The 14240-nt window shown below is 54.1% G+C and overlaps 1 protein-coding gene across 2 annotated transcripts in view; it reads left to right on the forward strand.

Moving 5' to 3' along the window:
- Positions 1-239: 239 nt before the first annotated feature.
- Positions 240-14240, forward strand: part of SULF2 (sulfatase 2) — a 76915-nt gene continuing 62914 nt past the window's right edge. Inside the window, exon 1 of one of the 2 annotated variants that reach the window (XM_004698048.2) lies at positions 240-497. In XM_004698048.2, coding sequence (XP_004698105.1) covers positions 323-497 — 175 coding nt within the window. In that variant the 5' untranslated portion in view covers positions 240-322. The remainder of the gene's footprint in view (positions 498-14240) is intronic. The other variant, XM_045295422.1, reaches the window with a different exon arrangement.

A 14240-nucleotide genomic window follows, 5' to 3' on the forward strand; every position in this document is an offset into this window, starting at 1 on the left:
AGGAATTCTGCCTGTGGAAGTGGTCCCTGAGGCATCTCCCCTACCTATTGCCTGAAGAAATTGCAAATACTTCCCTCCTAACCTTCCCCAGTTTGGCTTTTGCACAGCTGGGGCTTCGGCAATTCTAAAGCAAATCCCACTGTGCATGCCAGAAGGCATTGTGCAAATCCTTAGGCAGGTACTGGCAGCAGGGCAGCCTTTGCATAAATATTGACCTGGTTCTTTTCCTCCTCCTCCAGATCCGCGAGGAAAGAGGGCAGTGGGCAAAGGAAGAAGCCCCAGACACCCGACTGCAGACGCCCACAGGCAAAGAGCACACACAATGGCGCAGCCCAGCCTCCTGCTCTGCCTGCTCTCCCTGGCGGTGCTCCCTCTGCTGGGACGAGGCTCCGCCTTCCTGTCCCACCCCCGCCTGAAAGGCAGGTTTCAGAGGGACCGCAGGAACATCCGCCCCAACATCATCCTGGTGCTGACCGATGACCAGGACGTGGAGCTCGGTAAGCATCCCCGCCCCACCGAGGACACCTTGGGACGAAGCGTGTCCTTCCAACAGCGCAGGCGCATGCTGGCCTGGGCTCCCTAGCAGGGGTTTCCCACTGGCCCTTGAGGCCAGGGTCTCCCGCCCCCGCTGGATTCCCCCCACCCCGATGTCTTGGGGAGAAGAGTTGTTATAACCAGTTGATGTATTCAACACATGTCTATGAAGTACCTACTGTGTGCAGGCAGTGTTCCGGGGTACCTGGCGGGGAGTGCCATCGGAGCCAGCCAGTGGGGACGTGTGTGTGCACTTGTGTACACGTTCAAGAGCATGTGTGACTGCCAAGGGTCTGTGCCCAGGAGCAGCAGAGCCAATGGACTAACTCTACGGTCAAGAGAAAGAGAGAAATCTATTAGTCGGTGACACAGGGAGGATTTCCCACAGCAACACTGGCTGTCCTGCGGGAATCCCACCCCTGCTCAAAATGCACAGCGGTTATGCACTTTCTACTTTGGGGGAGTAACACACAGGTGTTTTACCTTAACTCAGGTGTCTGGATAATCCAGGCAAACCAGTGTTAGCCCTGAACAAGCAGGCAGAACAATAAGAGTCTTTTAAGGGTTAGTCTAGGGACATCTCTACCAGATAGCAGGAATTAGCCATTTGGACATTGACAGGCAAATAAAGAGAAGATTCTCAGAGTTATCCGGCCTTTCAGGTCATATCACAGCCAACTTTATCTCTGGTCGGTGTAGCAAGTCATACAAATTCCACAGAGACAGGTGGGAAACAAGGCACCCGGGGCATGAGTCAGGCCAGCTGCACACAGGGAGTAAATCTAGGCTCTGTGTGTGCAGGTGGTGTGCAGGTGTATGCGTGCGAGCGCCTTGCTGCACTCATAGTAACTGCTTCCTGTGGGCTCAGCCTTCTTTGGTCAGGTGGACTTGTGGGTGAGAAGGGAGGGGGCGTGGCAGGAAGCTGCCACTACTGTTCCTGAGCCAGCCCAGCCAGCAAAGCTGGCTACAGCAGGAGGCCGAGACTCCTCATCCCGAGATTCCTCTCCTCACAGGGCCGTGGGCTCCAGGTGGGGACGGGCAACCTTGCCAAGGTTGACACAGATCGTGGGCCTGTCAAGAGCTCAACCCGGCCCCTGTATTCCTCCACATTCTGGAGGTCTCGTCCTGTACACCCTGTCACTTGTCCTCCGACTCATCCTCCCCCCTCCAAAGGAGGCTGCCCTGGGCTCCTTCTCCCTAAGCTATGGCTTTCTTCCTTAAGAGGAGAGACCCCATAAAGGAGGTCACCACATGGACTGGGGGAGGGGGCGCTCCCTGAGTCCAGTTCACCTGGACCTTCAGCAATGACCAAACGCCACGTAAGGGTTCAAGCTCACTGCGGGGGTCTGTCTCTGAGAAAGACTTCTTTCTCCACACCCTGTGTCTTCCCCCCACCCCGCTTTGCATTCACTAATTAATTACATGGACTCCATTTCTTTGCAGTAAACCCTAGACCAGCACTGTCCTGGGGAAATAGAATTCCAGCCACCAGTAGAAGTGGCAGATATATCATCTTAAATCTTCTAGAACTCTCTCACTGCCACCGAGTTGATTCTGACCCAGAGCAGCCCTATAGGACCGAGGAGAACTTCCCCTGTAGGTTTCTGAGGCTGACCATCTTTATAGGAGCAGAAAGCCTCTGCTTGCTTCCTTCATGCAGCTGGTGGGTTTGAACTGCAGACCTGTGGTTAGCAGCCTATCAAGTCACCCACGTTGCCAGCAGAGCTCCTTAAATCTACATTTTTTTTTAAGTAAACAGAAAGTGAAGTTCATTTTAATGACGTATCTTGCACATAATGCACCACATATCCCAAGTATGACCATTCCACGTGCCATCAATACAAAATATCGTTCATTAGCTATTTGACACTTTTTGTATAGAAGTCTGCAGTGTGCATGTTATACCTACCTAACGCCTACTGCCATTGAGCCCATTCTGACTTGTGATAATTCTCCATCGGGTTTCTGAGATTATAAATCTTTATGGGAGCAGGCAGCTTCATCCTTTCTCCTCAGCGTGGCTGGTAGATTTGAACTGCCAACCTTTGGGTGAACAGCCTCATACCTAGCCAGCATTACCACCAGGGCTCCTTGTTACACCTACAGAACATCAGCAGAGATCACCCTTCAAGCTAGCCATATGTGGCCTCTTTACTAGATAGCACCCAGCCTTTCTCCTGGAAAGCAGTGTGCCCTTCTTGTTGGTACTGTGTACTGTGTTGTGACGATCTGGGGAAAGGTGTGCCAGGCAGTGGGAACAGCATGTGCTAAGGTCCTGAGGCAGGAGCCAAGGGAACCTGGGGAGGGGAGACAACACGAGCTGGAGAGAGGATGGAGCCAGGTCTTGGAGGGGCTTGGCAGTTGTGATCAGGAGTGCCAAACCTTGCCCGGGGGTGGGGTGGGGTGGGAGGGGGGCACAAAGCTTTTAGCCTCTGTCTCCAATCACAGGACTCCTATGTTTGGAATCTTGTCGGTGGAAAATCCAGGAGGTAAACTTTTGCAACCAGTCTAAGACGCCCCCGCCACAAATCTACACCCCTTTTGGATCGTTATTAAAAACATGAATCAGTCGTTTAGCTGCCAAGAAAAGATGATTTATAGAAAACCAAGTCACTCCCTGTAATAATTTGTATTAATGATCACGCCGATAGATTTCCCCTCCTCTGGGAGCTTATCAGTGCACAAAGAATTTGCAGCCAGGCAGCAATCAGAGCCCTGAGCTGTTATTGACACTCTGACACACAAGATGCCTGTCTCCCCAGCAGCACTGAGAATGAGCCGTGTTTGATAACCGAGCAAAGTTTACAGAGCTTGGGGCCTGTGGCGTGAGCTTGGCTTCTAGGCAGAATTTTGCCGAGACAACTCGCAGGCAGCTGCTGAGCCCCGGGTCTCCCCTGGTGTGGCCCCTCGAGCTGCCTTGGCGGTCATTGCCGGGCCTGGGAATTTGAGACGCCCTGGGCATTCGTTTGCGCATTCATTCCGCAAATATTCATTCCGCAAATACGAAGCATCTGCTCTCTGTAGCACCCTGTGCTGGGAGCTGGATCGCTGGGCCGGGATTGTTCCAGGAGGAGGGAGCAGGAGAGAAAAGATGGGGGTCTGGCAATCAGCATGGGGGTAAACTGGAGTCAAGGGAGACAGAGCTTATGTGGCAATAGGGGAGGTGGGGGTGGCTACTGGGGTCTAGTCATGGGGGGCTTGTGGTCCCTGGTTGTGCTTTTGGTTCACAGCGGTGTGGACATGAGTTAGGGTGCCTTAGGCAAGGAGGCATGACTGACTTGGGTTCCAGCTGCCTCCACTGGCTTTAGGCTGCAGGCAGATGGCAGAGGGCAAGGGCAGAAGCAGAGGGGCTGATAGGAGGCCACAGAGAATCGGTCAGGCCATAGTGGATGCTGGGACTGGGTGAAAGCATGGAGCAGGAGAGAGGTGGCCCCTCTTGGAAGAAGTTGGGAAGTGTATTGATGGGTGGGTTGGGTATTAGATGAAAAGAAGAATTCAAGGCAACTCTTAGATTTGGGGCGCAGCCAGCGTGGGGCGTGAGTGAGCACCAGCTCATAGGAGCAAGCCTCTGTGTGGCCTCTGAATCTAAGAAGCTTCCAGTTCCAGTCTGATTATCATTCTGCGCTGGTCACTGCTGAATGAAAAGGGCAGAACATGCCCATCTAAGGGGGGGGGCATGGGGGAGAAGAGAGCAAAGAACATCAGAGTCGCACTTGAAATGCCTAGTTCCCTCCCTCCCGATTTGCAGATGGAGAAACTGAGGCAGAGAGTTATCCCTTGTAAAAGGGTGCACCGATGGAATGAGATCAAGCGAGACTGCAGCCCAGAGCCCCTATCTTGAACTGTTGTCCTGCTTTACCAGCCTCCCGAGTATGTGTAGCTGCACCACCGCAAATAATGCTGCTGGGAATGTGAGAGATCGATCCCAGGAAGTGGCTGCCCCGGGGTTTAGAGCCCTGTGCGCATGCCTGCACAGTGCCTGTGGCTTCTCACCCTGCAGAACTCCATTCCACAGACCCCCACCGAAACCTCTCCTCCCCCACAAGTGAGCTGGCTCTGGCCTTCCACATGAGACTTCCTCCCTTCAGAGAGCCCTGGCAGTACAGTGCTTAGAGCACTCCGCTACTCACTGAAAGGCGGAGGTTCAAGCCCACCCACTGCTCCTCTGGAGGAAGAGGAGGCTTTGGAAACCCGCAGGGGCGGTTGTCCCTGCGAGCTGCAGCCAACTCAGTGATGGCCAAGGCTTGGTTGGAGTGTTTCTTTCAGGAGGTGAGGGGTGGAAAGGTGGCGGGGGAGGGCCTGCCTACACACCACGAGACAGGCTCCGATCAATAATGCATGCTCCCCAAAAGCCCAGCACATTAGCTCACAGTCTGCTACAACTGGCACGCCGAGGGTGGGCCTAAAAAATTTATCATCTGCTATTTTCTGCTCATCCATGCGGCAATTCTGACAGTTCTCTGGACTGGAGACTTCTCAGGGAGGACAATTCAAGGCTTTCTTCCAGTCCCCGGCTGGGAGAACAGCCATCCGTCCTAATTAGGGTCTGGTTGGAAGGGCAAGAGAGAGAGAGAGACGTTGAACAAAGTCCAGAGCCGGCCTGGTTCCTAAGCGGTGGGAGGGAGGAGGAGGCTGCATATGTGCTATCCCTTTTTCCTCTCCCTGCATGCCTTAGGGGGTCTCCAGGGGCCACGAGTGGTTAAGTGCTCCAGCACTAGCCAGAAGTCTGGTAGTTTGAACCCACCCCACTGGGTATGGGGAGACAGGCCTGGTGACCTGCTTCCCAGGACCACACTGTGAAAACCCTGGAGGCCGTGCTGTTCTGCACACGAGGGGAGGACTGGCTGTGAGTCAGAGCCGGCTGGAGGAGGCTGCTCCCATAGCCCCCCTACCCCAAGGGGTCATCTGGAAAGCCCCTTCCAGCAGCTTATTGGCCAGAAAGTGACACACACCATCAATACATTCTCAAAGCGATCAGGGGGAAGACCCCTGCGTCAGGGCACAAGGATTTGACCGAGTCTTGGAGTCTTGTGGCACGTGCTCAGGCGGCTTCAGCAGGAGCTGACTGGTTTACTCCATCCCAGAGACCCTTTGCACATGCAGGGCCTGGTCAGGCTCCAAGACGTCAGATGAACAGGACACTGCCCTCCTGACCTGACGCAGGGGACTGTCTGCTACCCCCGTGCAGTCTCATCTAAGGGGAGTGACTTTTACTGGGCTTTTGAAACATACCTACTCTTTAAAAGGAGCTTTAAACCAACCAATAGGAAAACCCAAAGCCACGGTCTGGTTGCCAGGTGCCATGGAGTCAGTTCTGACCCACAGAGACGCTGTGTACAGTCGATCCAAACGCCCCTGCTCCCGCGCCGTCCTCACAGTGGGCCCCTCGTGCAGCCGCTGTGTCTGTCTTGTCCAGGGCCCGCCTCTTTTTCGCTGTCCCTCTATACCAAGAATGATGTCCTTCTCCAGGGAATGCTCTCTCCTAAACGCAGGTCCAATGTACGTGGACAAAGTCTCATCATCCCTGCCTGCCTCCTCAGGGAATTCTGGCTCTACTTCCAGGGCAGATTTGTTTGTCCTTTTGAGAGTCCGTGGTACTTCCAATGTTCTTCCACGGCACCGTCATTCAACTGCGTTGATTCTCCTGGCTTTCCGATTCAGTGTCCAACCGTCACGTGCCTAGGAGGCCACTGAAACCCCCACGGCTTGGGTCAGGCGCCTCATAGTCCTTAAGGGGGCGCCTTGCTTTTCGACACTTCCATGAGGTCCGTGCAGCAGATCTGACCAGTGCCAGGCATCTTTTGACCTCTGGACTGCTGCCATTGCCTGGGGCTGCGGGCAAATCCAAGTGCAAGAAAAGTGAGCCCGATGGTTACATTCTAGCAGATGCTGCCTCTTGTGAAGCCAGGGTGTCTGTGTTATACAGTGCAGGGCAGTTCTGTGAGAGGCGTTCAAGGGGAACTCAAAACTCACTGCCCTTGAGTTGACTGTCTAACTTACAGTGACCCTATAGGACAGGGTAAAACTGCCCCTGTGGGTTTCCAAGACTGGGACGAGGGGTCAGACTAGAATAGAGAGCCTGCTCTCTCCCGTGGAGCTGCCGACCTTGGGGTTCAAAGCTGAGTGTGTAACCCCTAGGCCACCAGGACTCCCAGTTGGAGGTAAGGTCATATCTGATGGGAATGTTCTCCTTACCTGAGTAACCGCAGGAGCCTGGGCAAAGAACTGTAGGCACTGAATGGCCATCTCTGAACATCCCGGCCACACTCCCCTGGGAGCCACAGGGCGGTGGCCCCGGCCCTGGAGGGTTAAGGAGCCTGTCGGACCCTAAACTGCAGAATCGGGGTGCTATTCTCTCCCAGCTTGTTTTCCCAAGCGTTCACGCCAGGCAGGCAGGAAGTAAGGTGCCATTTAGAAACCCCCTCAGATCAGCAGATTTCAAGTGTCTCCCTCCCCCACCCCCACCTCCCCCCCAGGACGAGATGAATCATGAACCAAATGTTCATGTGTCAAAACAGCCCACCGTCTGCCGGAACATCTTCAAATGAAAGTAGCCCCCAAGGGATTGGGTAAGAGGGAGAACCCACTAGCCAGGCAGCTGAATGGGTAGTGTTACCCTCCCACGGACGGTGTGACCCTTGGGAGTGTGACCTGGGGCCTCGGTTTTACTCATCTGAAAAATGGGAGCGATAATTCACCCACCCACGTTCTGGTGAGGCCAAGCCATCTGTGAGCGCCCTGTGACCAGGAGCCCCATGTTTCCTGGAGGGCAGCCTCGCCAGGGCTGCTAAGTACTGTTTGCCCATGACCGTGTTCACTGTTAAAAATACAGATGCTTCCCAATGGCAGTCTTACGTAGTGCTCACACAACACACTTACTGCCCCCACGTCTGTTCTGACTGTTGCGAGCCTGGGAGACAGGATAGGACTGCCCTTGCCAGTTTCCAAGACTCCCAACAGCAGCGGTTCTCAACCTTCCTCAGGCCGGGACCCTTTCGTACAGTTCCTCATGTGGTGGTGACCCCCTCAAACCATAAATTTATTTTCGTTGCTACTTCGTCACTGTCATTGTGCTGCTGTTATGAATTGGGCAACCCCTGTGAAAGGGTCGTTTGCCTGCCCTCCCCAAAAGGGGTCGCGACCCACAGGTTGAGAACCACTGCTCTACAGGGTCACTCTAACTTTTTCTAGAAAGCCTCCTTTTCCTCCTTTGGTGTGGTTGTTGGTTTCAGACGGCCGAGCCCAGTGTGTGACCACTGCACCCCCAGGCGGCTTCTATAACTCTCACTGACACCCAGTGCGTGCCGACTCACAGCACCCTCCATGACCGGGTGGAACTGCTCCCATGGGTTTCCTATGCTGGAACTCTTTACGGAGTAGAAAGCCCCATCTTTCTCCCTCACAGCGGGCTGGTGGTTTTGAACTGCTGACCTTGCAGGTCACAGCCCAACACAGAACCACTACGTCCCCAGGGCTCCTTCTCCTAGAATTAGGTTAACAGAGCGCCCACCTGGCCAGCTCGGTGGAGTGGGCCCCCTAAGTGTGCCTGTTCGGGGAGAGCTGACCAGGCACAGGTGCACACCTTGCCAGGTGTGCGTAGTGTGCTGACGCCCCCTCTCCCCACTTTGAATGGACGTGCCAGTCAACTCCTGCAAGTTCTTCTGCCATCACCGCATGCTCTGGTGGCCTGAGCACCGACGAGTGTGGCCCTGCTGTTCACAGAGACGGGGAATCTACTGAGCGTGCATGGGGACACCATTCTGGGCCTGGGGAAGGGGAGCCGCCCGTGAGCAGCAGTGGAGGGCTGATCTATGTCTTCCCAATGGATGTATTGACCAGAACTAGATGGTGCCAGCTACCACGACCAGCCATTCTAATCTGGTCCCAGTAGATGGTCCCACACAGAATGAGCTCACAATTAAAAAAAGCAAAGGCCAGACTTACTGAACCAGCCGAGGCCTGGGGCAGCCCCAAGACTATTGCCCACAGAGACCTTGGGGACTGAAATGGTAAACTAGGTCCAGAGGTCTCTTTTCAACTATGTAGCAGGCTGGTTCTGAAAATAACCCTATCGCCCCTGAGCACTATGCTCCTTGGATGTGTGTGATACACTGTTGCTGTGAAGCATGCTGCTCCCTGTAGATTGGTGTGCGCCCCTGTGTGTGATACACTGTAGCTGTTAGATGCTACAGCGTCCATTCTGACTCATAGAGACCTTGTCTGTCTGTCTCACTCTCTCGCTCTCTTATTGTCGCTCACACGCGCTCTCTCTCTCTCTCTCACACACACACGTGCAAGCACACAGGCTTCAAAGTTTGTGGGAAAATGGAATTAAAAGATAATGTAATTTTTCCCATGAACTTTTTGAAGCCCGTGTGTGTGTGTGTGTGTGTGAACAATCATCTATTGAGACCAGACACTCAACATTGTCCCTAAAGCAAAGATGAGAAGCTCAGGGATGCAAGCAAAATGGAAATATGGCCACCAGCATGACGGAGAACGGTGTCACCAGTGTCTACCAACAGGAGGGAAAGAAATTGGTAACTGGGAGTCTAGTTTGCTGTGTGAACAGTCACCGATACCCCAAGAAAATACCGAAGACATACGTGTGTGGGCATAGACAGACATCTACATGTTGCATGTACACACACACATATGTAACAGTAGCAGTTAACATGGAGTGGCGTGGGTTCCAGCCCAGTGTGAGTGGTATCCTGAAGAAAGCAGGAGAGACTCCGTGGCAGAGACCCTGTGGGAGGATGGCCGTGTGGCCGAGGAGGCTGAGGCTGCAGTGATGCAGCCACAAGCCAGGGCCCGGGTCACCAAAGCTGGGGGAGAAACCCGAACGGACTCTCCCTGGGCACTGCAGGAGAGACCAGCAGGCTGGCCCTTGACTGCAGACAGCCAGCCTAGAGCCATGTCAGCAGCCTTTGGAAGCAAACAGAGGCTTGGAGGCACTGTCCACTGGTGGCTAGATGACGATGACTGTCCCAAGATGCCCTCAGGGGTCTCTGATGGGCCCCCCACCCCCAGCTCCAAGGTCAGCCTGGGGGAAGCCCGGGCTCTGTGGGGTTTTTAGCTGGGCCCCTGTTTTCCACGCTGCATCTGTGGGCACGAGAAAACCACACCCTGAGTTGCAGAGAGTAGCCAGAAGGTCAGTTCCCAGAGTGGCCCAATGGCCAGAGGCCCAGGACAGCGTGCCCGGAGTCCGGACACCAGATTGGTGGGTCCTTCCAACTCTGCCCGAGACCCCACCTCCGGTCATTCCTGGGCCTGCTCCCCAGGGCAGGAAGAGCATGTGCACGCGGGGTATCTCCGAGAGGAGAGCGGCCCTTGGGGACCCACCCTGGTGTGCCACTTGCCAAGCACATTCCTGCCAGATTTTTTTTTCAGTTCCTCAGCCCCTGGGAGATCACGTGAGTTCTGGAAGCACAGTGGATCGGAATTCGCGTTGGCTGCTTGGAAAAGGAAGACCCAAACAGTGGTGGCTTCCACGAGCTGGAACTGTGTCTTGTGCTCCTCTAAGAAGGTCTGAGGTTGGCAGCGCGGTGCCGTGGCCCCCACGAGCCCGAGCTCCTCTGCCCCCCAGTTCCCTTCCAGCCTCAGTCTGTGGCCGCCAGGGTCACGGTCGCCTCGTGGTTCAGTATGGCTGTGGGGCTCCCTCCCTGGCAAACACATTCGAGGTAGCAGGAAGAAGAAAGGGAAGAGTGTGGGTTTTGTCCGCTTGTTTGTTTTGAGATGAGCCATTGAGTTAAGTCTTCTGAGAAGACTCAGACAGAACTTCTCTGTTCGCCGCGTGATCTTGGCCGCAAGAAACATGAGACATGCCCCGACTTGGAATCTTCTCGGAGGGTTTCGCCACTTTCTGCCAAGCTGTGTTCCAGTGTAGAGGAAAGGGAGCTAGCGCAACACCCCAGGGTGCGCACCTGTGCGGTCAGTGCTAGACTGGACTGTGAAGACACAGAGGTCCTCCTCTAGCAGCTGTAGCTCTGTGGAGGGGGACAACCAGGTCTTCTGATACCACAGGGAGGGACATGGAACTGTTGGCCAAGCCCAACCCCAAACCAGTGGTGCAGCCCCCCCAGGTCAGCCCTGAAGCAGAGGTTGCTAGGAGAGAGTCTGGGACGTGGCATCTCTTGGCTGAGAGCACTGAGGGACAAAACCAGAGCTTGTTGAGGGGGTAGAAGAGAGTGGATACAAGACGGCCCCTGGGCTCCCTGCGCAGGGTTTCCCAAGCGGGCAGCCCCTTGGATGTAGCCCTCTCCACAGACCCTGGGGAGCCCTGCACAGCGAGAAGGGTGTAGCCATAAGAAACCAGGGCAGAAGCATTCCCGGCAGAAAGAAGCCGGTGCAAAGGCCCTGTGGCAGGGAGGCTGGCCAGGAATGTGTAGGGGCAGGGGAGTGACACGGGCCTTGGTGGGCCGTGTGAGGGATCGGGTTGTAGTCCAAAGCCAGCGGAAAGTCAATGAAATGCTCTGAGCGGGTCGAGTCCGCCTGATTTATGTCTCCATGAAACTCGCTTTGATGGTGGCGGAGGATGGCAACCGGGGTGGCCTAGGGACGAGACCAGTTGGACAACTGTCCAGGTGGGGAATGCTTGTAACCTGGACCAGGACAGGGCACTGCAGAGACAGAGACGGGTCGGTTCCTGTTCTGTCAGGAAGGTGGAGCCTGTCGGTTTGTTGAACTGCCTCCTGGTGTTTAGCAACTGAGGCCGGAAGAGGGTGAGGCTGACCATGCTTTACAGACATGGCCCGCCAGGCCAGCTGATGCCACAGGCTCCATGCAGCACACTCTTCAAGTGAGAAAAATGACAAAATGGTAAGCCCTGCCTTGCTGTCTAAAGCCCTCTGCCAAGGGCAGCCTATTTTAGAATTAGAAGGGAGGGGCCGTTTCTGGGTGGAGTTTCCCAGGGAGGAAATGGCCAGTGATTACTGACTTCCATTGACTTTCCCCATGACCCTCCCTTTCCCAGGGCCCTCTGCCATCCAGGGAGTTGACCAAATCAGAATGTTTTAAAGGCCGAGAGGAAAGAGTGAATCACGTGATGTCTCTGACAGTCGGTGTGTTCCTTAAGGAAATTCTAACACTGCTGCTTCCACACCCGCTGAGTGGATTTGGGGGTTAGGGACGGACTGTGGGCCTTGGGTCTGCATAGCGGGAACCAGCAGCAATAGCCCGGCAGTCAGGAAGGGCGGGTCTTCCTTAGCCATGGCTGTAATGAACTTTGCCTGTGAAGCAGGTCTGCAATGCTGTCATGGGCTAGACATCTACCTGAAGGGTCAACAGTTCAAAACCACAGGCCACTCCATGGGGGAAAGACGAGGCTTTCTACTCCCGTAATGCGTGACAATCTCAGGACCCTACGGGGTCAGTTCTGTTTTAGAAAAACAAACATAAAACTGGTTGCCATCAAGTCGGTGTGGACTCATCGTGACCCCTAGAGTAGGAAGCCCAGTCTCTCTCCCTCGGAACCGCTTGGCGGTTTCCAAATCGCCGCCCAGCGTGGAACCCCTCCTCCACCGGGGCTCCTCCGTCCCATCGGGTCCCTTGAGTCCGAATGGACTGGATCGTATGTTTGTTTGTGTCATCGTTCACCCGACAAGTGGGCCACTCCCACAAACAAAGGTATCCCCCCGCCCGTTCAGGTGTCCAGATGCAGAGTAGGGGGCCTATGCCCCTGTCTCTTTTGCCAGCTCACCGGCTTGGCGTCTCTCTTTCGCCATCCCTGCCGGCTTGTTTAGGCGTTTTCTATTCCCCACACGAGTACTGTCTCTTTAACATCCAAAAGAAACCCATTCCCAATGGGATTATAAGCCCAGGTCTAGGGGTCAGGATTGACTGCACACATTCTGAGGGACATGTGACCCTGGAGATTGTTTGGGATGGAGCTGCAGCCACAGACAGAGGTGCCTGCTGGCAGGTGGGGAACCAGGTGTTACTGTGTGGAAAACAGCAGTCCCCTCTGCCCGACGGGGCTTCCCATCGCTGCTGTGTGTGCCCCTGCCTCCCCTCATCCGCTCCTCTGGGGATGGAATGATTGGGGTGGTCAGCTCGGGTGGGGCCCAGCCCGGCGGTGCCACGAAACAGATGCTGTTCTGGGCAGACAGCTCTCTGTTAACCCCAGGCACTGCCAGCATTCCAGAACACTCAGGGGCCAGATGAGGGCTGCGTAGTGAACCCCAGCCTGGCATGGTGGATACTTGGCCCAGGCTCGCTGCCCTTCACCCACTGCCTGTAGTCAGGCCCCCCTTCCCAGGCTGAGCACCCGCTCTCTGTGGGGCTCAGTAGAGCAGGTGGCTGGGCCACACTGGAGTGTCACCTTTGCAGAGGATTGGACTGATCCTCCTTGGTTGACATAGACGAAGATAAGAATTGCAAGTCCAGTCAGAATGCCCCTTAGAGGCATGGACGGGGGACTTCGCTCACAGACTGTGGATGTGTTGTCTGGGGAGACCCATCTTTGAGAAGAGCACCGTGCTTGGGAAAGGAGAGGGGCAGCAGCAGAGGGGAAGACCCTCAAGGAGATGAGCTCTTTTCTAGAAACACTGAGCCTCTTGGGTCCACTTTTTTTCTTTTAATATATTTCAGCTTTTCATCATTAACAAATCACAGTTCCTTTCATAAGTTGACGATACGTTAATAATATCGACTTTACCTTGAACACACCTGTAACATGAAGAGTTAAGACTGAAACTACAGGGTGTATAAAGCAGCAGAAAGCAGCGATACCAAGAGCATTGAACTCTTGGGAGGTGGACTGACATCAACTTACTACGTCAGGGCTCAGCGTGCTACGTTGAGATATATACTACTCTGGTAGAACTGTGGCTGACCCTGTCAGTGAGTATTACTGTACGTTTTGCCTGACCATCAACTTGTTTGTGCAAATAGTGTCCAATCACATAAGGATTGATTCTGAACAAGTGAATAATTTAAATAGTGTGATATATGCGTAGCCTACATTTGTTTAAGCTCCCTCTCAATACGGTTTTAAAATTAGTACCCTGGGCTAATCAATGATTTCATAAACAGAAGGTCCTTATGTTCCAGGAAGATGCTCGGTAAATTAACAAGATAACGTGAAGGCGAATCTTGGTTCCATTTTTAAGAGAGTCACGGGTGCTGGATCAAGCCCACCTCCTTCCTAACCCTGCAGGTGGATCTGGACAGCTGACACCTGCTGGTATAAAGGGACCAGAGAGAGCCTGGAGCTGGGGAGCCTCGACCCTTCTAAATGGGGGATCTGCTTCTCAGCACCCACTCATGGTGCCTGCTGGGAATGTGTGCCGCGTGGACAGAGTTCCTGTTCCTTTTCATCCATCAGAACCAGAGACTAGACCCTTAGGAAAAGCCCAGGCCACCTTCTCCGTCAGGCCTCATGGACTCGGTAGTCGACACTGAGGGTCTGAGGCCCTGTCTAGGCTGAAAGAGCAGCTAGTGCAAGGGCCCTGAGGCAGGAGCGCAGTGGTATGTTTTGTGTTTATTTTTTTATTAATAAATCATTTTATTGGGGGCTCATAACAATCCATACATCAATTACGTCAAACACATTTGTAGATATGTTGCCATCATTTTCAAAGAATTTTCTTTCTGCTTGAGCCCTTGGTATCAGCTCCTCTTATTTTCCCTCCCGGGCCCCTGGTAAATTATAAATTGTTATTATTTTCATATCTTACACCTGTGGTTCTCAACCTGCGAGTCGC

This window comes from Echinops telfairi, unplaced genomic scaffold (genome assembly GCF_000313985.2).
Source record: "Echinops telfairi isolate 266 unplaced genomic scaffold, ASM31398v2 ScPeMD7_5592;HRSCAF=6446, whole genome shotgun sequence".
Taxonomy (NCBI): Eukaryota; Metazoa; Chordata; class Mammalia; order Afrosoricida; family Tenrecidae; genus Echinops; species Echinops telfairi.